The sequence below is a fragment of the Panthera leo genome, chromosome A2 (assembly GCF_018350215.1).
Source record: "Panthera leo isolate Ple1 chromosome A2, P.leo_Ple1_pat1.1, whole genome shotgun sequence".
Taxonomy (NCBI): Eukaryota; Metazoa; Chordata; class Mammalia; order Carnivora; family Felidae; genus Panthera; species Panthera leo.
This window is the reverse complement of record NC_056680.1, coordinates 60,165,983-60,189,747: the sequence shown is the minus strand read 5'-3', so window position 1 is coordinate 60,189,747 and position 23,765 is coordinate 60,165,983. Positions and strand designations below refer to the sequence as shown.

The following is a 23,765-nucleotide window of genomic DNA, read 5'->3' as shown; positions in this document are numbered from 1 at the left end:
TTGCTGTCTTAGTGAGAAGAATGCAGGTTCTGGGTTTAGCCTAAATTAATTTGTGTCAGTCTAAGGTGCTGATTTGATTGACACCTCATTTTCCTTTGCTTTTTTAGACGGTACAAATGAGGCTCAGGACAGTGACTTCCCAACAGGTACGTGTTTTCTCCGCTCTCACCCCTGTCCTGTCGAGGGAGGACAGCTCCTGTGTCAGAGTCTCTGCTAGCCCCTTAGCCCTCAGTGCCACCACTAACCGGGACAGTGATGGACACTAGCATCTTGGCAGGGGAAGCTACAAGTGCAGGAAACTTACTTGTGACGAGTCCCCACAGTGGTTCTAAATTTTTTTTTTTTAATGTTTATTTATTTTTGAGACAGAGTCAGAGCGTGAGCAGGGGAGGGGCAGAGGGAGAGGGAGACACAGAATCCGAAGCAGGATCCAGGCTCCGAGCTGTCAGCACAGAGCCTGATGCGGGGCTCGAACCCATGAACCGCAAGATCATGACCCAAGCCGAAGTCAGACCCTCAACTGACTGACCCCCTCCCCCCAGGCACCCCCTGCTCCAACAGTGGTTCTAAAGTGCAGTGGGGTCCGGGGGGCCCTCTGGCTGTTCCAGTGGTTTCTGTGACACTCCCACCAAGGGCCACACACTAGGCATGGATGCCTGTGACGTTTCTTGTTCTGGCTTTTTCCCATTGCCCATCACCACCATGCTACTTAAAAGACAAAAACCGTTGTTCCATGTCTGGGTAAGAAAAACCACGTCCCTGGTTTCATTCAGGCAAAACTCAAGAGACCTGAGCAGCACCTTTTCTATTCCTGTGTGACCCCATGCATCTCTTTTGTTTCTGCAGCAAGTTCACCAGCCCTGTGTTACTGCAGCCACATTGCACCCCCACCCCCTCCCAATGCAGGGCAGGTTCTGAAGAGAGGCGGCCCCTGCAGGGGAGGAGACACCTGTGTCCCAGGGCTGAGTCCTGCTGGTCACCCAGGAGGGCCCCGGACCAGGGCTGTGCCTCCTCTCAGGGTTTATATGAACATGTGGGTAACTTCATAGGCTTTCTCTTTTGAGAAAGGAGTGGAAAAAAGCCTGCAGCTCAGTAGGATTTGCATTTTTTAATTGTTCGTTTATTGGACCATGACAGCATACTAATCCTATGCAGTATGGAAATTGGCCAGATGCCACGCCCAAGAACAGGGGCAGTGGGTGAAACCTTTCGAGGAGTTACTGTGCTGAATGTAGTGCTTGCTAAGAGTTCGTACTGTGTTGGGTGGTATTTGGGGATCTGGACAAGTAAGTGCAGACTTCTGGTAATCTCTACCAAATATTTTACCCCCGTAACATTAAAACCACATTATTGGCTTCAGAGTCACAAAACTGGTTGCTAGCTATGATTTCTGTGACTCTCTATCTAGTGATAATTTCCTTTTCCCTTTAAAAATTCTCCAAGTTGTTTGTAAAAAGAAAAGAATGTAACCTGGAAAATCCGAGTGACTCAGTGATTGTGTTGCCTGTGGGAAATTCCTGGTGACAGTGTGCAGGGACCCCACTGCTGGCCCAGAGTGTGGGGAAAGTCCACGGGGTCACTTGGCAGGGGTGGGGGTGTGGTCAGAGAAGGGGTCCTGCGTCCCATGTGTGGGTGCATGGCTGTGCACTCTACACGGTTCAATTGGGGCCCCAGTGTGGCTGGGTGTTATGGGTTTCAGGAGAAACCAGACGTGTAGACTGGACTCTCCCAGTTCTTAAATGTGGCCCCTGGGTGTCTTCTCTCTAATGTCCAACGTGTCTGGCGGTGTTTGGGTCTGGGGGTGGTGTGAGTTTGATCTCAGGCAGGCCTTGGGAGGCCGTCCCCCATCCCACCTGTAACCGGGGCCCCTGATGCGTGGGGTGAGCACTGATGTCTTCTCCCCCCACCCCCCCACAGCGGAGAGGAGCAGGCTGCAGGAGATGCTGTCGCTGCTGGGGCTGGAGACCTACCAGGCCCAGAAGCTCAGCCTCCAGGATGCCCTGCAGATCAGCAGCGACAGCATGAGAAACTGGGCCCCTCAGGCCCCCAAAGACCTGCCCTGGAATTTCCTCAGGAAGCTGCAGGCCCTCAACGCTGAGGCCAGGAACACCACCATGGTGCTGGATGTGCCCCTGGACGCCAGGCCCATGGAGAAGGAGAGCCAGATGGAAGAGGAGATTATCTACTGGGACGCGGCTGATGACATCTCCGCGGACATCTATTCCTTCTCAGAGCTGCCGACGCCTGACACGCCTGTGAACCCCTTGGACCTTCTCTGTGCCCTTCTGCTCTCCTCAGATGGTTTCCTGCAGCAGGAAATTGTGCTGAAAATGTCCCTGTGCCAGTTTGCACTCCCTCTCGTCTTGCCTGACTCGGAGAACCACTACCACACATTTCTGCTGTGGGCCCTGAGGGCCGTGGTGCGGACGTGGTGGGCGCAGCCCCCGCGGGGCGTGGGCGGCCTCCGAGAGGACAGCGCGGTGCTATCCCGGGCTCCCACCTTCGCCTTCGTGCGCATGGAGGTCAGCAGCAACTCCAAGTCACAGCTGCTCAACGCTGTGCTCAGCCCCAGCCACCGGCCACGGGACTGCTTCTGGCATCGAGACCTGAGCGTGGGCACCAACCCCCGGGAGATCGCAGATGGGCTGGTGGAAGTCTCCTGGTTCCTCCCCAGCGGCAGGGAGGACCTGGACGTGTTCCCGGAGCCCGTGGCCTTTCTGAACCTGCGGGGCGACATCGGGTCTCACTGGCTGCAGTTCAAGCTCTTGACCGAGATCTCGTCCGCCGTGTTCATCCTGACCGACAACATCAGCAGGAAGGACTACAAGCTGCTCTACTCCCTGAGGGGCTCGGCCACCAAGTACTATTTCATCCTGAGCCCCTACCGTGGGAAGCGGAACACAAACCTCAGGTTCCTGAACAAGCTCATCCCGGTGCTGAAGATGGATCACTCACATGTGCTGGTGAAGGTCAGCAGCACTGACAGCGCGGGCTTCGTGCGCAGGGTCCGCTCCATCGTGGCGCACGTGGCCCGGTCCCCCTGCAGGAGGTTGTCTGTGGAGGAGATGGCGCACGCGGCCCGTAAGCTGGGACTGAGGGTGGACGAGGACTGTGATGAGTGTCAGCGGGCAAAGCAGCGCATGGAGCGCATCACCAGGAGGATCAAGGACTGTGACGCCTACCGCAGGGACGAGCTGTGGCTGCAGGGGGACCCGTGGCGGAAGGCAGCCCAGGTGGAGAAGGAGCTATGCCAGGCCCAGAGGGCGGGGGACCCTCCTGACAAGGGCAGGGCAGAGCTGGGGCACCGGCTGCTAGAACTTCGTGCACAGCAGAACCGCCAGGACCCCGCCTGGGGGCTGCAGGAGTTCATCGCAGGCATCAGCAGCGCCTCACTGGCTGAGAAGCAGTACTTCCTGAGGTGGATGGAGTGGGGACTGGCCCGCGTGGCCCAGCCAAGGCCGCGGCAGCCTCCTGAGACCATTCTTAGCCTGAGACCCAAGCACTGTGGCATGGTAGACTTCGGGGAGCTACTCTGGCCCGAGCCCCTGGGTGTAGAGCACTTCCTGCGGGAGATGGGACAGTTTTACGAGGCAGAAAGCTGCCTGGTGGAGGCGGGGAAGCTGCCGGCCTGCCAGAGGCGGTTTGCCCACTTCCCGGGCCTGGCCCTGGAGCTGCTGTTGAAGGGGCTGCCCTTGGAGCTGATCGACGGCAGCACGCTGAGTACCCCCCTGCGCTGGGTCACGGGGCTCCTGAAGGAGCTGCACGTTCGCCTGGAGAGGAGGTCGCGCCTGGTGGTCCTGTCGGCACTGGGTGCGCCGGGCACTGGGAAGTCCACGCTTCTCAACACCATGTTTGGGCTGCGCTTTGCCACTGGGCGGGGCTGTGGCCCTCGAGGGGCCTTCATGCAGCTGGTCACCGTGGCTGAGAGCTTCAGCCAGGATCTGGGCTGCGACCACATCCTGGTGATAGACTCCGGGGGCTTGATAGGCGGGGCCCTGACCGCAGCCGGGGAGAGGTTCGAGCTGGAGGCCTCCCTGGCCACTCTGCTCATGGGGCTGAGCAACGTCACCGTGGTGAGCCTGGCCGAGACGAGGGACATACCACCAGCTGTTCTGCATGCGTTTCTGAGGTTGGAGAAAACGGGGCATGTGCCCAACTATCAGTTTGTGTACCAGAACCTCCAGGATGCGTGTGCCCCCGGCCCCAGGCCTCGGGACAGAAGGCCGCTCCTGGATCCCCCCGGCGATGTGAGCAGAGCCAGCGCACAGATGGAGAAGCAGGGCGATGGCATCCGGACGCTGGCCGACCTGGCCTTTTGCGACCCTGAGAAACAGCATGTTTGGCACATCCCTGGCCTGTGGCATGGGGTGCCTCCCATGGCTGCAGTGAGCTTGGGGTACAGTGAGGCCATTTTTGAGTTAAAGAGGTGTCTGCTGGAAAACATCAGGAACGGCCTGTCCAACCAGAACAAAAACATCCAGCAGCTCATTGAGCTGGTGAGGCGGCTCTGAGTGTTAGGAGGGGGCCTATTCTGAAGGTGGTGTGCCTGTGGGGGCTGTGCCCGGCACCTGACCCCATGAGAAGGGAGAAGGGCAAGAGCCTGGGGGGAGGGGGCTGGGGTTCCCTAAACAGTGTTGAGAAGGAGGTGACCGCACAGACCTGTTCAGAGATGCTCTCGGGAGCCAAGGGGCCCTGGGGCAGGGTGTGGACACACAGCAAGAGTTTGTGTGCAGCTCCTTTCCAGGCCCCTGTGCTCTGCTCCCTCTCCTTCGTCCCTGGGGTGGGGGGTAGTACCCCTGCAGCCCAGCCGGTATGGGGGAGGTGAAGAGGGGGGGTTGCTGGACGCCTCCCTGACGAAGTGGAGGCAGGCCCTTCCTCCATGACCTGCTGGTCCCGACTGACCCCCATGGAGAGTCCCCCCTGGCTCCCTCCACCTCCTGCAGCCGTGTCTGCCCCGCCCCAGACTGTGAGCTCCTTGGGGATGGGTCTGTGTGTGACCCGACTCTGTACCCCCAGGGCCTGGCACAGGGCCCTGTGCACTGTAGGCGCTTAATAAATGTTTGTTAAAAGAGTGGAGTGAATGAACGTGCATGTGATAGTGACAGGCAGGTTCCTCTGTTTCCTCAAAGAGGATCATGGTGTCTAAGGAGGTTGCACACAGAGCATCTGCAATGGGGGGGGGGGGGGGGGAGGGGACACCTGAGAGAAGTGTCCTACAGCTGCCCTGCTGTCCCCTGTCTTTACACAGAGGTCTGCCCTCAGGCTATTACCAGGAGCACAGAAATAAAAGTCTTCACAGCCACGCTGGGTGTGGCCATCAAGGTCCCACTTTCTAGGCTACGAAGGGAGGCCTAGAGCAGTGAAGCCCCGCCCCACACACGTGGGTGGGGAGAGGGGCTGACCTGACGGGACGCCTGCAGCTGCCAGGCTGACCCAAGCCGGACCCTGGGGTCCGCCCTTCATCTCGCTTCCTGTCTGTGGGCCAGGCTCCCTCCCCGACGTCACCTTGAGCCCCTCCACCATGGATGCTTCAGCCTGATCCTTGCCGGCTTGGCCCTCCCTGAGGCCGGGGCACCTCAGGATCCCTGGAACCCAGCCCCGCTCCCTCACCAGCTCTGGGGGTCTGCTGCTTAGGCCCTGGGGCTTCCTCCCCTCCATAAGTTGTGACTTTGGGGAAGAACTGGGCCCCCAGTGGTGACCAGGAGCTTCTGGTCCTCCGTGTGTTCCCTGTTCTCCTTTGCCAGACTCCACAAGGGGGCGCCCTCTGGACCGGACCGCTTTCCCAAAGCCCTTTTCTGTACTTCCAGGACGCCCAGCCTGCTGCTCCCCTGATGTTCAGTGCTGTGCCTGGGTCCTGGGAGCCTGGCTCTGGACGCACCAGATGGAAGCTGAAAACCTGACCTCTTGCTAATAAATTTAGGAAAACCGGGGCGCTTGGGGGGCTCAGTCGGTTAAACGTCCCACTTCAGCTCAGGTCATGGTCTCAAGGTTCATGAGTTCAAGCCCCCCCCCCCCCCCCCGTTGAGGTCTGTGCTGACAGCTTGGAGCCTGGAGCCTGCTTCGAGTTCTGTGTCTCCCTCTTTCTCTGCCCCTCCCCCACTTGCTCTCTCTCTCTTAAAAATAAATAAAAACATTAAAAAATATATATCATTATAAATTTAGGAAAACCTTTTCCCTTCTGAAACTCAGAACCTCTAACCTTCAGGCTCTAGAAACTCATCTCTTCAGGATCATTAACACAAATTGTACAGGGTTGGTTCACCTGGAAATACTAAAACCTCTTCTTACTTTCTTCCCGTAAAGCTGGGGAACTAGCCAGTAGCTTCTCCAGCACAGTAAGAATATCAGTCAGGATCATCATGGGTCCAAAGTTCAGGCATTGGAAACCTTGCTTAGAATTTTTGAATATCAACCATTTCCGTTAAAAATTGATTCAAGCTCTTCCTGAAATCTGAAATGAAAGTTATCCCTAGTGGCTCCTACTAAGCAAAGATTCTTAACCTTGTTGGGTCTTTCCATTGTCCAAAGATTTAATCACTGAATTCCAGATAATTATGTGTGTGCTTTTTTTTCTGGGGAAAGAGTTCAACAGACTTTCAAAAGGATGCAGGATCCAAAGTAGATTAATAACTGCTTAGTAATCAGGAAAATTATATCCCCCTGACCTAAGATGCTGTGAAATTGCAACTAGCGTTTGCCACAAGTGTTTATTTTCATTTTTCTATATTTTAGAGGAGGGGGGGAACACAAGCAGGAGAGGAGCAGAGAGAGAGAGAAGGGGAAAGAGAGAGAGAATCCCAAGCAGGCTCCTCCCTGTCAGCATGGAGCCCAATGCGGGGCGGGGGGGTGCTGGAGCTCACAAACTGTGAGGTTATGACCTGAGCCGAAATCAAGAGTTGGATGTTCAGTCCACTGAGTCACCCAGGTGCCCCCTTGCTAAAAGTGTTTAAACTTTTGCAAACAGACCAGTCTGAAGACAGGGTGTAACAGAATCTGAGCACGAGGTTGCCTCAGACAGGACCCCATTGGTGGGTGTACTCAGTAACTGCACCCACCCCCACCACAGCTGCCTGGGCAATGTCAGAAGACTGTTACCTCTCAGGTACAGGGACAGGAGAGGTTGTGCTGGAGCCAAGTGATTTTCCCAGAAATCTCCCCTAATCCTTTTTTAGGTGATGTTCAATTCCACGAGGGGTTCTCCTTCACACACTGAAGTCAGAGCTGCTCTTGTGATTCTAGTTTTTACAATACTTAGGCCTTGCCTAGTGACCTGGGGCTCGGAATGCTAAGTCTAAGTTTGCCCTGCCCATTCCTGGAGACACCAGGGTCTGAGGGGCCCTGAGATTTGCCACAGGGCTACTGGGCACTGATATCCTTGGAGCCAAGCTTGGTGAGGTGGAGAGCCACTCAGAGAAGGTGGACAGGCAGCTCCCAGGGGACCCTGTTAGTCAGTGATGGAGTAAATGTGCCTGGGAGTCTGTGACCAGGCACAAGAGAGCCTGCCCTTCTCCCAGGAAAGAGCTCTCAGACTGTGGGACACCTGGGCCATTGCTTCCTGCTAATTATGTTGCCCTTGAGCAAAGTTATCTCAACTTCCCTAGGCCTTACCCCGCCACCACTAGCACCTGCTCTGGGGAGGGTGCACAAGCCTGGTGTTTGAGGAACCAGTCTGTGCTCATGGCACTGCACACTCACAAGTCTTGTGCAGAGGAAAGTGCCTATAACAGGACATCTTGTAATCAGTGGTATCTTAAAATTTGCAGCCCTTTCTCTTTTATTTATTTTTAAGGCAGAGACAGAGAGACAGGGCATGAGTGGGGAGTGGGGCAGAAAGAGAGGGAGACACAGAATCTGAAGCAGGCCCCAGGCTCTAAGGTGTCAGCACAGAGCCTGACATGGGGCTCAAACTCACGAGCTGTGAGATCATGACCTGAGCCGAAGTCGGACGCTCAACCGACTGAGCCACCCGGGTGCCCCAGCCCTTCCTCTTTCTTAATAGTACCTAAAGCAATGTCTTCTAATCAACATTATCTTAGACTTCTTGAAACACAGGAGGGCTGGTGTTGAGAAATCTGCACCAATGTAAACCTGATACGGCAGCTCTCTCCAACTCCTCAGATGTAATTAGCCCAGTTAAAAAAAAAAAACAAAACTTTATTTTTTTTTCTAAATCAGTCAATAAAAAAATGATTTTGGCTATAAACTTGTCCTGAGTTCCTAAGACTTCATCCAAATTACGCCGTAGTGCAGCTTTATGGGCCCAGGGGAGTCAGGACCACAGAAGAGACCCAGGTGACCTTGATCCTGACTTTGGTGGCCTCCTGCCCGCCAACCCACACTCTGTGCCCCATGGCTTTGTTCATGCTGTTGTCTGCCAGGGGCTCTTACCTGTTCCTTTCCTGGCAGACTCTGGCTGTCACCTCTCTCAGGATGGCCTCAGGTGGCAGCTCCCCCTCCATCTCACCCTCTGAGAGGTGCCTTGTCCTCATCCTTGTCTTTTCTCCTTTTACTTGTCTGCTTTTCTGCCCTCTTGTCTGGGGTCCCTGTGGGAGGCAGAGCCTCTTGCTCATTTTTGTGTCCAGATCTAGCCTGGTGTGTGAGAACCAGGGAGCAAAACTCCAGCTGCTGGCACACAGGAGGCCTGTCTACCCGGCCCAGCTGGCAGGAGACCACACCTCCTCCCTCAGCGCCCCAAAGCAGAACATCACTAACCCAGCAAACCTGCCCCTTCATCCTGGGTCCCAGCAGAGGGAGAGCGGAGGTGGGGGAACTGAGATCAGAGCCCCTCTGGCTATCTGTGCAAGAAACAGGACAATTCAAGACTCTGCTGTAACTAGATGTCAGTGGCGGTTCGGCTTAGTTCCACAATAGAGCTGAGAACCTCTGGTGAATGTTTGGCCACTAGGAGATGAATTACCAGGAGTATGAAGAACCAGATTTAGCAGAGGTTTACAAAATGCAAAACGTCAGCAGTTCTGAGTTAGGATAAGTCCAAACGAATGGGGTTGTCTCGGCTAATCCTGCATCCAACAGGAAATTATCCATCCTTGAGGCTAGATTCTGGTGACTTCCAGGAAATGAAACCACGTTCCGGGCTGGACTGCCTTCTATAAGTCCAGCTGGGCCCAGAGTCTCTGTCTCACCCAATGTTGTCCCGCAGCCTGGCCGGCACTTTATCCTCGAATACAGGTGCACCTGTGAGTTGTGCTGGAGCCCACTGGGCTGTCTCAGAGACTTGCAGCCCCCCCCCCCCCCCCCCCCCCCCCGCCTTGTGGCCTAAGAGTGGTAGGACTGGGCTAAGGCCAGGCCCCTCAGAGTGAGTGCTGCCATGGTCTTGTATCCAGTGGTAGAAAAGGGGTGTGAAAAGCACCAAACAGCCCTGTCCTCGAGAAGGATCTCTACATATCAGGTTCTGGGAGACTCCCACATAAACTTGGAGCTTAGGACTTGACCCTGGCTGCACATCAGAATCATCTAAGCAGCAGGAAAGCTTGGGGATGGCCCCCTCCACCCCAGTTCTGTACCTGTGCTGTGGGGCCCAGTAGACTCAAACAAGTAGACACTACCACTTTGAAAGCATACAGGTGACCCTAGCTCTTCCTGGTACTATCAATAGGAGAGCAAAGAGGCTCACATCTGAGAAAAAACAGGTGTATACCCTCATCTTCCCAGGATTCTGGTCTGGGGACCCAGGAGGGCCCTTTGTGTGGGTCCCTTGTTCCTAAAGGTGGCTACTGCATTTCCAGGAGGTCCCCCAGGGCCAGCACTGAGCCTTCTGCACCCACCTCCAGAAATCCAGGCCATTTCCCCATCCTACATGGTTCTGAATGTTCATGCCCACCCAGGGAGGGGAGAACCCCAGATAAGGAATAATCACACACTTTGGAACAAGAAGGCTTACTACCATTGGCTGGTTCTGTGACCTCAGGTGACTCTCTGACCTCTATCTTCTTTTCTGCAAAACCTGGACAATATTGCCTCCTTTACAGGGTTTCTGGGAGAAGCAAAGTACATGAAAACACTAACCAATGGCAATTATGGAAAATTAAAACACCCATTAAGCTTTTTCCACTGGCGATTTAAAACAATGTGAAAATTGATACTAATGCTTAAGTAAATTTTTTCAGTTATTTTAATCATGCAAACACACAAGACCCACCCTCAAACAAGGCCTAAGAGACAGTGACATGAATGAAGACAAACATAAATTTGAGGGTGTGACTGCCTGACGCCTTGAGGATGAAATGAACCAGAGCCACCTCTGCCCAGCAGCCCTGCACTGCCGCCTGCTGCTCCAGTAGAATTCAGAAATCACCTTCTCTGGAACACCAGCCTTCCTTTCTCTGGGGAGCGTGGTGTTCCTGTGAGCCCTCATGAATCCTTCATATCAAGTTCATCTCCCTAAGCAGATGTACACGTCAGGGACTCTACCCGCAACATGGGCTCAAACTCACAACCCCAAGATCAAGAGTGGCATGCTCCACAGGCTGAGCCAGCCAGGCACCCTGGTTTTATTGTTTTTTAAAAAACATTTATTAGTTGCATTTTACAATGTAATTTTCACAACTGTCATTGTGCCCATTTTATAGATGAGAGAAACTGAAGCTCAGGAAAGGTCAAGTCACTTGCCTAAGTTGCACAGCCAGGAGCCTATAATTCACATACCAGATCCCATATTCCTCAGCATGTTGGGCAGATTTAAAACTTTTCAAATTATGAAATTATCAAACTTTATGGAAACTTTAAAAGAAAAAAAAAGTCAGTTTAAAAGGGTCCTTTGAGGGGGCACCTGGATGGCTCAGTCCATTAAGCATCTGACTCTTAAAAATTTTTTTTAAAAATGTTTATTTATTTTTGAGAGATAGAGCATGAGCAGGGGAGGGGCAGAGAGAGAGGGAGACACAGAATCTGAAGCAGGCCCCAGGATCTGAGCTGTCAGCACAGAGCCTGATGTGGGGCTCAGACCCTTGAACTGAGAGATCTTGACCTAAGCTGAAGTCAGATGCCCAACTGTGCCACCCAGGTGCCCCTAAGCATCCAACTCTTGATCTCAGCTCAGGTCTTGTTCTCAGGGGTGTGAGTTCAGGCCCCACATTGGGCTCAACGCTGGGCGTGGAGCCTACTTAAAAAAAAGGTCCTTTGGGAAAAGTTGAACGTTCTCTTATCTGGAAAGTATTGTGATTGGAGAACAGATCATTCTTCTATCTCCTTATCCAGTATGCAGAGCAGTTGGGAGGCCACAGTTTAAAAATTTAGAAATAAAACATTTCTAGTGAGTTGGACATGAGAGATGCTGTCCCTTGACGAAGATTGTTTTTGAGCTTCTAGTTGTCACAGAAATCTTTATTATGGAAAATACAGTGGCTGCAAGCCAAGAGACATATCTTGGTCCCTCTGTCCCTCCCCTGTGTCATCTTGGGTAACTCACCATCCACTTTTGCCTCTATTTCCCCTCCACGTAGATGACAATCCAGTCCTCCCTACCATGAGAAACCACAGGAGTATACAAGCAGCATTAGGGTCAATGATGTAGGTCAAAAATGGCCAAACGTTGGAATTCCATATCATTCAGCCTATCAATAACAATCATTTATCCTAACAGCTCTATGAGGTAGTTGTGCTAATAAAACACATCTTCTAGATTGTGGAGCTGAGGCTCAGTTCCACAAAGACTGCCACACCTGGGCTGGACTCAGTCCAGGCTTTTCCATTTCTGTGAGGAGTTCTGAAATAAGATACCCAGTGTTGCTATTTTCCCCCTCTGATAACAATTACTGGATACCCGATTACAGCGACAATGCTCTGGTTTGAGTATGAATTTCCTTACTATCCAGCCTTTTCTTACACATTTCCTTCCCCAAGAACCAGACACTAGGGTTTGGGCCCATGTGAAACCCTACCTATTCCCCCAAAGAACTGGGTTAAGTTTTAACCAAAACGTATTTCTTCTTTTTGTGGATACAAGCCAGAAAGGGTTTTTATTTTTATTTATTTATTTTTTATTAAAAAACTTTTTAAACTGTTTGTTTGTTTTTGAGAGAGACCGAGTGTGAGCGGGGGAGGGGCAGAGAGAGAGAGGGAGACACAGAATCCGAAGCTGCTCCAGGCTCTGAGCTGTCAGATCCCAGGGCTCGAACCCACGAAACACAAGATCATGACCTGAGCTCAAGTCAGACGCTTAAATGACTGAGCCACCCAGGCGCCCCTTTCCTTTTCTTTTTAAATAATATTATTTGGAGGCAGAACTCAGCAGCCTGATTTCTAGAATCTGGGGACGAGCTCCGCTCACATCCGAGTCCCAAGGGCTCCGGTGAGAGCGCGGTACGTCCAGGTCCGGCGAACGCCAAGCGGTCCCGGAGGCCCTTTCCCTGCCGGAGCGAGCTCCAGGAGGGCGAGACCTCACCTCCGCACCACCCACGTTCCGAACCTGAACCACCGCGCACACGCCGACCGTGGCAGGCCGAGGAGAGGTGCATGGCTAGGCGTTCCTGGGCTGCTTGTTGCGGGAAAGTCCAGCTCCCAGCATCGCTCCCAGAGGAGGAGCCCGCCGACCTGCCACCGAAGTCAGGCAGCGCCCGGGCCGGAGAGACCCCGCCTACCTGCCTGCGGGGCCGCCCTGGCCGAGAGACCCAGACCTTCAGCAGCCTCGCCCGGGACAAGCAGCAAGCATGCGAGCTGACCCGCTCCGACTGAGAAGCCCCACCCGTCTTGCTGCTGCTCGGCGGTCCCTCAGCGCAGGGGAGGTCCCGCCCCGACATAGAGACCCTGCCCACTAGCGGGCCTGCCCACGAAGACAAGCCCCGCCCCAGCCGGGAGGCAAGGCCCCACCCCCGCAGACAGCTTCTTGCCCCGATCGGGAGACCCCGCAATTCCGCGGGGTCGAACCCGGCCAAGCGCGGGATCCGATTTGGTCTCGTCTGCCATCGTAGCCTCCCGAGGGTTGACCTTTGCCCTGAACTCGCCCCGCCCCGTCTTCCCCTCCCGGCGCCGTGGTACATCCGGCGCGTTGCGCTTGGCCCAAGATGGCGGCGCCCATGTGCTTCCGTGGGCTCAGGCTGCGGGTGAGTGAGCGACGCTGGCGGGGTCCTGCGGTTCGTGGTCGGGGCCTTAGTCTCCGTGTCACGTGCTCCTTATCTCACAGGTGCTGTCTTGGAGCCGAGAGCTGCCGTGCTCCTGGTGCGCCCTGCACACGTCCGCGGTCTGCACTAAGGTGAGCACGGCCGGGCGCGTGGGCGGTGTGGCAGCGGCTTGGGTCGGTGGGTGATCTCAGTGTCACGGCCCCTCCCTGCTTCTAGAACCGGGCGGCCCGAGTCAGAGTGGGCAAGGGGGACAAGCCGGTGACTTACGAGGAGGCGCACGCTCCGCACTACATCGCCCACCGCAAGGGCTGGCTGTCGCTGCATACAGGTGAGGGGGCAGCGGGGGCCGCTGTGCTGGGGGCTGTGGGAAGGAGAAGTTCTCGGCTGCGGCCTGTGACACAGAGTGAGATAAACACGTGCAAGAGGCTTCTTTCAGCTCCTACTTTTTCACAGGTTTTATTTCCAGATTTCATATTCGTGAGTTGTGTGCGGCGTGTGCTGTCACCCTCATTCTTAGACGGGGTAGAGCAGCGACCTCTCGTACTCCTCCGCTGAGGTTGAGCGAGGCTTTGCCTTCTTGTTTCAGCGTCCGTGCTGTAAACAAGTGTTCTTTTTGAGATCTGCTAGTGCTCCGTTTTTACGATTTTGTGCTTTTCGTCGGTGATTGCACCGCCTTAAAATAGCCCAGATGCTGAACCGTGAAGCACAAGAAGGGTGTGACGCACATTGCAGAGAAAATCTGCGCGTCGGGTGGGCTTTCTTCAGGCATGAGTTACAATGCTGCTGGCAGAGAGTTCAGTGTTAATCGCCGTTTGTATTAAACAAGGTGTCTTTAAACAGAAACATGTGAAACAAAGTTACGTATTGATGTGTTGACCAAAATATCTTAATCAAGGGCATACAGAAACGTAACCCTGTATTTCCCCCAGGAGCGATGGTTCAATGTTCCCTACTTCGTAGTTCATGGTGATTTTATAGAATATAACCATTAGCTGATTAGGATCAGCTGTATTTTCTTCATTATGAGGGTTCTCAGCTTTTGGATGTGTTGAGATCCATCTGTCTAGAAAACTTACTTAAAATACACATGACTGCCCTCCACCCTGTTCAGGTTCTGGTCCTAAGGTCTGGGGATGGGTGTGGATGCTCTAAGATGTGCAGGAATTGCTGGAGCTATACTGAGAATCCACTGGTTGAGGCTGCATACCTGGCTGGTGAGAGAGCTCATGGCCCCTATCTCTGAAGCTGGTGGCCTCATCTCTCGGGACCAAAGGGTGGCCAGTGCTTCCATAAGGAGCCCAGAAAGAGTGTGAAAGGGCTAGACAAAAAGGATCATCTGGGTTTTGTGCCCTGTTAAGGCCTTGCTCTTCCATTTTGTAAAACAAGGATAACCAATAATATCTACTTCACAGGATTTGTTCAGGAATTTAATGAAATAATGTACTTTGAACCAAAAAAAAATTTTTTTTTAAATACAATTTACTGTCAAATTGGCTTACATACAACACCCAGTGCTCATCCCAACAAGTGCCCACCTCAATGCCCATCACCCATTTTCCCCACCCCCCCCCATCCACCCTGTTTGTTCTCTGTATTTAAGAGTCTCTTGTGGTTTGCCTCCCTCCCTGTCTGTAACTTTTCCCCCCCTTCCCTTCTCCTCTGGTCTTCCGTTAAGTTTCTCAAGTTCCACATATCAGTGAAAACATGTGATATCTGTCCTTCTCTCACTGACTTACTTCACTCAGCATAATACCCTCCAGTTCCATCCACTTTGCTGCAAATGGCATGATTTCATTTTTTCTCATTGCCAAGTAGTATTCCATTGTATATATATAAACCACATCTTCTTTATCCATTCGTCAGTTGATGGACATTTAGGCTCTTTCCATAATTTGGCTATTGTTGAAAGTGCTGCTATAAACATTGGGTACATGTGCCCCTATGCATCAGCACTCCCGTATCCCTTGGGTAAATTCCTAGTAGTGCTGTTGCTGGGTTGTAGGGTAGGTCTATTTTTAATTTTTTGAGGAACCTCCACACTGTTTTCCAGAGTGGCTGCACCAGTTTGCATTCCCACCAACAGTGCAAGAAGGTTCCCATTTCTCCACATCCTCTCCAGCCTCTATAGTCTCCTGATTTGTTCATTTTAGCCACTCTGACTGGCGTGAGGTGGTATCTCAGTGTGGCTTTGATTTGTATTTCCCTGATGATGAGTGACATTGAGCATCTTTTCATGTGTCTGTTGGCCATCTGGATGTCTTCTTTGGAGAAATGTTCATGTCTTCTGCCCATTTCTTCACGGGGTTATTTGTTTTTTTGGGTGCTGAGTTTGGTAAGTTCTTTATAGATTTTGGATACTAACTCTTTATCCGATATGTCATTTGCAAATATCTTTTCCCATTCCGTCGGTTGCCTTTGAGTTTTGTTGATTGTTTCCTTTGCAGTGAGGAAGCTTTTTATCTTGATGAGGTCCCAATAGTTCATTTTTGCTTTTAATTCCCTTGCCTTTGGAGATGTGTTGAGCAAGAAATTGCTGTGGCTGAGGAGGTTGTTGCCTACTTTCTGCTCTAGGGTTTTGATGGTTTCCTGTCTCACATTTAGGTCTTTCATCCATTTTGAATTTATTTTTGTGAATGGTGTAAGAAAGTGGTCTAGTTTCATTCTTCTGCATGTTGCTGTCCAGTTCTCCCAGCACGATTTGCTGAAGAGACTGTCTTCTTTCCATTGGATGCTCTTTCCTGCTTTGTCAAAGATTAGTTGACCATATGTTTGTGGGTCCAATTCTGGGTTCTCTATTCTATTCCATTGGTCTATGTGTCTGTTTTTGTGCCAATACCATGATTACAACTTTGTAGTAGAGGCTAAAGTCTGGGATTGTGATGCCTCCTGCTTTGGTTTTCTTCTTTAATATACTTTGGCTATTTGGGGTCTTTTGTGGTTCCATACAAATTTTAGGATTGTTTGTTTTAGCTTTGAGAAGAATGCTGGTGCAGTTTTGATTGGGATTGCATTGAATGTGTAGATTGCTTTGGGTAGTATTGACCTTTTAACAATATTTATTCTTCCAATCCATGAGCATGGGATGGTTTTCCATTTCTTTGTGTCTTCTTCAATTTTCTTCATAAGCTTTCTGTAGTTTTCAGCATATAGAGCTTTTACATATTTGGTTAGGTTTATTCCTAGGTATTTTATGGTTCTTGGTGCAGTTGTAAATGGGATCAGTTTTTTTCTCTTTCTGTTGTTTCATTATTGGTATATAAAAATGCAGCCGATTTCTGTACATTGATTTTGTACCCTCTGACTTTGCTGAATTCATGTATCAGTTCTAGCAGTCTTTTGGTGGAGTCTTTCGGGTTTTCCGTATAGGGAATTGTATCATCTATGAAAAGTGAAAGTTTGACTTCTTCTTTGCCAGTTTTGATGCCTTTTGTTTCATTTTGTTGTCTGATTGCTAATGCTAGCACTTCCAACACTATGTTAAACAACAGCAGTGAGAGTGGACATCCCTGTCGTGTTCCTGACCTCAGGAGGAAAGCTCTCAGTTTTTCCCCATTGAGGATGATGTTAGCTATGGGCTTTTCATCTATGGCTCTTATGATCTTTAAGTATGTTCCTTCCATCCCGACTTTCTTGCGGGTTTTTATTTAGAAAGGATGCTGTATTTTGTCAAATGCTTTTTCTGCATCAATTGACTGGATCATATGGTTCTCCTCCTTTGTTTTATTAATGTGATGTATCACATTGATTTGCGAATGTTGAACCAGCTCTGCAGCCCAGGAATGAATCCCATTTGATCATGGTGAATAATTCGTTTTATGTGCTGTTGAATTTGATTTGCTAGTATTTCATTGAGAATTTTTGCATCCATGTTCATCAGGGATATTGGCCTGTAATTCTCCTTTTTTGTGGGGTCTTTGGTTTGGGAATCAAGGTAATGCTGGCTTCATAGAATGAGTCTGGAAGTTTTCCTTCAGTTTCTGTTTTTTGGAACATCTTGAGAAGGATAGGTATTAACTGTGCTTTAAATGTCTGGTAGAATTCTGTTGGAAGCCATGTGGTCTAGGACCCTTATTTGTTGGCAGATTTTTGATAACTGATTGAATTTCTTCACTAGTTATGGGTCTGTTCAAATTTTCTGTTTCTTTCTGTTTGAGTTTTGATAGTTGTGGGTATCCAGGAATTTGTCCATTTCTTCCAGGTTGTCCAGTTTGTTGGCATATAATTTTTCATAGTGTTCTCTGATAATTGCTTCTATTTCTGAGTGATTGGTTGTGATAAATCCATTTTCATTCATGATTTTATCTCTTTGGATCCTCTCTCTTAAAGTCTGGCTAGGGGTTTATCAATTTTGTTTATTTTTTCAAAAAACCAACTCTTGGTTCTATTGATCTATTGATATGTTTGTTTGTTTGTTTTTTTTTACTCTATATTGTTTATTTGTGCTCTGATCTTTATTGTTTCTCTTCCCCTGCTGGGTTTGGGTTTCTCTGTTGTTCTGCTTCTAGTTCTTTTAGGTGTGCTGTTAGATTTTTGTGTTTGGGATCTTTCTTGTTTCTTGAGATAGGCCTGGATTGCAATGTATTTTCCTCCTAGGGCTGCCTTTGATGCATCCCAAAGGGTTTGGATTGTTGTGTTTTCGTTTTCATTTGTTTCCATGTATTTTTAAATTTCTTCTTTAATTGCCTGGTTGACCCATTCGTTCTTTAGTAGGATGTTCTTTAACCTCCATGCATTTGGAGGTTTCTCAAACTTTGTCTTGTGATTAATTTCAAGTTTCATGGCATTGTGATCTGAAAATGTGCATGGTATGATCTCAATTCTTTCATATTTATTGAAGGCTGTTTTGTGACCCAGTATGTGATCTATCTTGGAGAATGTTCCCTGTGCACTCGAGAAGAATGTATATTCTGTTGCTGCAGGATGAAAAGTTCTAAATGTATCTGTCAAGTCCATCTGGTCCAGTGTATCATTCAGGGCCATTGTTTCTTTATTGATTTTCTGTCTAGGTGACCTGTCCATTGTTGTAAGTGGAGTGTTAAAGCCCCTGCAGTTACCACATTCTTATCAATAAGGTTGTTTATGTTTGTGATTAGTTGTTTTATCTATTTGGGTGCTGCTGAATTCAGTGCATAGACATTTATAATTGTTAGCTCTTCCTGATGGATAGACCCTGTAATTATTATATACTTCCCTTTTTCCTCTCTTGTTACAGCCTTCAGTTTAAAATCTAGTTTGTCTGATAGAAGTATGGGTACTCCAGCTTTCTTTTGACTTCCAGTAGCATGATAGATAGTTCTCCATCCCCTCAGTTTCAATCTGAAGGTGTCCTCAGGTCTAAAATGGGTCTCTTGTAAACAGCAAATAGATGGGTCTTCTTTTTTTTATCCACTCTGATACCCTATGTCGTTTGGTTGGAGCACTTAGTTCATTTACATTCAGTGTTATTATTGAAAGATATGGGTTTAGAGTTTTTGTATTATCCGTAGATTTCATGCTTGTAGTGATGTCTCTGGTCCTTTGTGGTCTTTGCAGCATTTCACTCAGTGTCCCCCTTAGGATCTCTTGTACGGCTGGTTTAGCGGTGATGAATTCCTTCAGTTTTTGTTCATTTGGGAAGACTTTTATCTCTCCTATTCTGAATGACAGGCTTGCTGGATAAAGGATTCTTGGCTGCATATTTTTCCTGTTCATCACATTGAATATTTCCTATACTCTATTCTGGCCTGCCAAGTTTCAGTAGATAGGTCTGCTACTACCCTTATGTGTCTACCCTTGTAGGTTAAGGCCTGTTTATCCCTGACTGCTTTCAGAATTCTCTCTTTAACTTTGTATTTTGCCAGTTTCACTATGATATGTCGTGCAGAAGATCTATTCAAGTTACGTCCGAAGGGTGATTCGGATGCCTCCTGGATTTCAATTCTGTTTCCTTCCCCAGATGGGAGAAGTTCTCAGCTATGATTTCATCAAATACAGCTTCTGCCCCTTTCTCTCTCTCTCTTCTTCTGGACCTCCTATGATACAGATATTGTTCCGTTTCACTGAATCACTTAGTACTGTAATTCTCCCCTTGTGATCCAGAATTTTTTTATCTTTCTTTTTCTCAGTTTCATCCTTTTCCATAATTTTATCTTCTGTTTCATTTAATCTCCCCTCTGCCTCTTCAGTCCTTGCTGTCACTGCCTCTAGTTTATTTTGCACCTCATTTATTGCATTTTTTAAATTCATCATAACTATTTTTTAGTTCCTTGATCTTGGCAGCAATAGATTCTCTGCTGTCTTGTATGCTTTTTTCAAGCCCAGCGATTAATCTTATGACTATTATTTTATCTTGTTCAGTTATGTTGTTTATATCTGTTTTGATCAATTCTTTAGCTATCATTTCTTCCTGGAATTTCTTTTGAGGAGAATTCTTCCATTTCATCATTTTGGCTAGTTTTCTGTCCCCTTATGTGTTTTAAAACGTTTTTATGTGTCCTGCACCTGTGAGCACTACTATATTAAAGAGGGGTGATACACTGTCCAGGGCCTGGCCCTTCAGGAGGTGTTTTTTTGGAGTGTGTTACTTGCTCTCTGTTGTTGTGACTTTGGTTACCTTATCTCCCTACTCATAGTGATGTTTTGGACCCTCCATCAGGTGTGCTTTGATTTGTTTGCTGAAGTAGCCCTTAATAGGAAAACAAAAAACAAACAGAAAACAAAAACAAACACACAAAAAAACCCCCAAAAACAAAAAACTGGAAACACCAGCTACAAGTAAACAGCAGGGTGGAGGTGGTGCTGATTGAAGAGGCCTTATCCCATACAAAGAAATGACAGGGACAGGGAAAAAGAAAAAATAAAAATTGACCAGACAGAGAAACTATACGGTTTAATCCAGAGAGAGGGAAAGGAAAATAAAAAAAGGAGGTGTAGAACATGTATCAACAGAATAGATTAAATGTGTCTGCTTAAACAAACCAACAACCAGAATAACCCGATTGGAGGAGGGAAGATATGAGAAGGAAAAAAGGAAGAACATATCTATATAATAAGAATTGTCTGAGAATTAATCCAGGCAGTGCAGCAGCACAGGTCTGGAGGAGCAGTTATCTGTCTGGTCTTCAGCATCAAGCCCGCTCCAGTATCCAGTAGATTCGTAGTTACCCGGCACAGAGGGGCGTGGTTTCGTGTAGGTGGGTCCCGCCTCCACTGGGGGCCCCGCTGTCCGATCCCTGAGGACCCACCTTGGTGGTGATGGGGAGAAAAATGGCGACACCCCAGTCTCTCCTCCACAGACTGGGTGTCCCAAACCACTCTGTTCGAGCCGTCCTCACTGTGCCACGGGTGCAAAAGAGGCGGTTTGCCCCGCTCCGCTGACTCCTGTGCCTCCCTGGTGCTTGGCTGGGATTCAAACTCCTGCTCCATGCACCCCAGTACTGGGGGAGTGCCACTTGGCACCGCCTGATATATGGTCTCTGGCTGGCAGGCACAGGCAGTCTTTGTGCTTTGAGCGGATGTATGCCTTCTTTCCACAGCACTCCAGGGAGGGGATCGCTTTCTCCTACTGCAGACTTTGTCTCTGACCTAGCCACCAGTCTGGGGCAGGCTCCCCTCCTCCCCAGGTGCGCGGTCAGGGCAGCCAGCCCCCAGAGAAAGCCCCGCAGTTAGAAAGTGGATCTCTTCCTCCTGGTCTATGATTTTCTCTTGTCCAAATACAGTCCTATGCTTCCCCAGCCTCTGTTTCTCTTCCCTTTGTCTCTGCAGAAGGGGATCCTTCCACTCGGTTCATTTTCTCTCTCCCAGTTCACAATCATGCACCTATGGCCTGTCAGGTTGTCCCAGTGGGTCCCTGGAAGCTACTGTGTCACTTTGCCTTCCGGACTCTTCGAGTTCAAAGTCCTTTGGCTTCAACACTGCTTTGTTTGAGAGACGAGGGAACTTTGAGTCCCCTTCTCTGCCATGTTGGCCCCCCTGTACTTTGGACTTTAAAGTGGTACTCTTTTTATTTCACTTATGGAAAAAAAGAGAAGAAGCCAGGGTGGGGGGTGGAATTGAGTGTCAAGTGCTCTTGGATGTTACCTCCGGAGGTTTTTGCTGATTCTTCACGGTGCCCTTCTCTCTTCAGGTAACCTGGATGGGGAGGACCATGCTGCAGAGCGAACAGTGGAGGATGTTTTCCTTCGAAAGTTCATGCTGGGCACTTTTCCAGGGTGTCTGGCTGACCAGGTTATCCTGAAGCGCCGGGCTAATCAGGTGGAGATCTGTGCCCTGGTCCTGAGGCAGCTGCCTGCATACAAGTTCTACTTCCTGGTGGGTTACAGTGAAACTCTGCTCTCCCACTTTTACAAATGTCCTGTCCGTCTGCACCTCCAAACTGTGCCCTCCAAGGTTGTGTACAAGTACATCTAGCACAGTCACCTTTTTTGCATCAGGCTTGAGCCTGCCAAGGACAGGAATGTGTGGGAAAGGGGTGAAGTGGGAATGGGGAAAGTGTATCCCTTCAGTGAACTGAGGATTCGTTTTCAAAGCTGCTGTTGAATAAATAGACTTTCCATGTTGTCTTGCCTCTTGGTTTGTCTTTACTCTTTAGAGAACTGGAATAGAGTCCTTTTGAGGGTGCTCCAAGGCTCCCAGACAGGCCAGGCCACCAGTTGTTTGAGGTTTGGGTAACAGCTGCAATGCAATGATTATCTTGTGCCAATCACTTTATCAGGAACTTTACTGAAAGTTCTTTGTTTTCTCTCAAAATGGAAAGATCCGTTTTTGGTGATTATAAAATAATGTTGAGTTTAAAAAATTTTAAACAATATCTACATGTGTCGACCATGAAAGTTTCTTGTAATTCTCCCACAGAGAGAACGACTGGGTACAGTTTATTTGCAGATGATCCCCCCCCGCCGCCACCTAGAAACACCCTAATGCGTACCCATTGGTTTATTACACAAGCTTTCAACAGAGCAGTGACTCTGTGCCACAGACTCTTCTGAGTGCTCGGAATCCATCAGTGAACAAACCATTCTGTTCCAGGATCCTGCCTCCATGACACTTGTGTCTCTGTGGAGGTGGGCATGACTCCAAGCAGGTGAGGGAGGTAGACCTATAGCTCAGTGGGAGAGAGCATTTCAGAAAGTGGCATTTGCAAAAACTGCACGTGGTGCTGGGTGGTGGGGCAGGAATTGCTGACCAATTTCGCTCTGACTCTGACCTTGACCCTCACCTTGATACACTTAACCTTGAACTTCAACCTCACATATCCTACTCCCAACTCTGACCTTGACTTATTACCCTCTGATTCTACCCTAAAGCTCTACTCTCACTCCAACAGAAATGCTGTCTCTAGTCCTACCTACCACTTGACCATCACTCAACTTCACTCTTGCCTGAGGGTCTCAGTGGGATCCTCCTGGCATCATGTCTGACTCTGACACTGACTTTGATCATGTCCCTCATATAACCCTCTCAGTTTGAGTTTCTGAAAACATCATTCTAATGCTATCTGATCCTTACCGTGACCCTGACTGACCTCATCGTAACTCCCAAGTTAGGAGTTGCTTGCTTTGACTCTGACCATAATCCTGATCCAGATTCTTATGACCTTGACCATAAAACTGAAAGTCATTTAAATTTGACCCTATCCCTGATCTTCCTTCAGTGATAAAGTGGACTCTGACTTTCACCTTGAAACTCAACCATCACCCAGACTCTCCCTTGCACAGATCTGACCCTATTCTTAACCCTGATTGTAACCCTGATTCTAACAGTCAACAACCTTTGATTGATAAGACTGATTGTCATTCAGGCCCTGAGATACCTTCACACCCTGCTGACAAAACTCAACCTTGACCTGATTCTGACCCTTCTGACCTCCACTCTGACACTGACCATGACCCTGGATTTCATGTGAATTTGACCCTCACCATCCTCCTGATTCTCACCATAACACTTTGACCCTTACCCTAAAAGTGATCTGACTGAACCTCAGCTGGATTTGATCATGTCACTGACCCTCATGACCCTGATCAACCCACATACCATGAAACTTCACCTAACCCTGACCTTGACCCTGAACCTTATTCAAATCTGTAACTGACACAGGTCCAGACTGTGACCCTGATGTGCAGCCTTGCTTTGATAATCACCATTACTCACCCAGATCTTGACCCCGATCCAGTTTTTAATTGAAATATATTTGACATATTGTATAAATTTAAGGTGTATCAACTTAACATGTACATCTTAAATGTATCAAGTTAACATGTACACCTTAAATGTACATATGTATCTTGATACATATCATGATTGCAACAATTAGCTCTGTCATATTACAGAATTATTCTGTCTTTTTAGTTGTTGGAATAATGAAGTTCTACGTTCCTAGTAAGTTTGTTGATTATAATACAACATTGTCTATATTCACTGTATTGTGCATTGTATCTCTAGGGCTCATTTAATCTTCATTGTAAATTTGTACCCTTAGACAAAAACTGCCCAGTCCCCTTCCCTCCCCTGCCCCTGGTAACCACCATTTCACTCTGTTTTGTGAGTTTGGCTTTTTTAGATTCCACATATAAGTGATATCGTACAGTATTTGTCTTTGTCCATCTGAATTATTTCATTTAGCGTAATTTCCACAAGGCCTATCCATGCTGTTGCAAATGGCAGGATGTCCTCTTTTCTCATTGCTGAATAATATTCCATGTGTACCAC

The 23,765-nt window shown here is 49.1% G+C and overlaps 2 protein-coding genes across 5 annotated transcripts in view; both read left to right on the top strand.

Moving 5' to 3' along the window:
• LOC122204973 (up-regulator of cell proliferation) overlaps positions 1-5,071 on the top strand; it is a 53,466-nt gene extending 48,395 nt beyond the window's left edge. For all 4 annotated transcript variants that reach the window (XM_042912907.1, XM_042912889.1, XM_042912899.1 and 1 more), the window contains 2 exons: positions 108-146; positions 1,918-5,071. In XM_042912907.1, coding sequence (XP_042768841.1) covers positions 108-146; positions 1,918-4,511 — 2,633 coding nt within the window. In that variant the 3' untranslated portion in view covers positions 4,512-5,071. The remainder of the gene's footprint in view (positions 1-107; positions 147-1,917) is intronic.
• Positions 5,072-12,796: 7,725 nt separating this feature from the next.
• Positions 12,797-21,617, top strand: MRPS24 (mitochondrial ribosomal protein S24). The gene is made up of 4 exons (XM_042912917.1): positions 12,797-13,061; positions 13,142-13,210; positions 13,296-13,407; positions 21,184-21,617. Exons 1-4 carry the CDS (start codon positions 13,023-13,025, stop codon positions 21,465-21,467), a joined length of 504 nt encoding a protein of 167 aa, XP_042768851.1. The 5' UTR covers positions 12,797-13,022; the 3' UTR covers positions 21,468-21,617.
• Positions 21,618-23,765: the final 2,148 nt, after the last annotated feature.

What these genes read in the sequence shown, in the direction of transcription:
- MRPS24 (XM_042912917.1), top strand. Translation starts at nt 13,023, where the DNA reads ATGGCGGCGCCCATGTGCTTCCGTGGGCTCAGGCTGCGG. An exon ending in TCCGTGGGCTCAGGCTGCGG is followed by an intron (nt 13,062 to 13,141) that starts GTGAGTGAGCGA and finishes CTTATCTCACAG; the next exon opens with GTGCTGTCTTGGAGCCGAGA. An exon ending in CGTCCGCGGTCTGCACTAAG is followed by an intron (nt 13,211 to 13,295) that starts GTGAGCACGGCC and finishes CCCTGCTTCTAG; the next exon opens with AACCGGGCGGCCCGAGTCAG.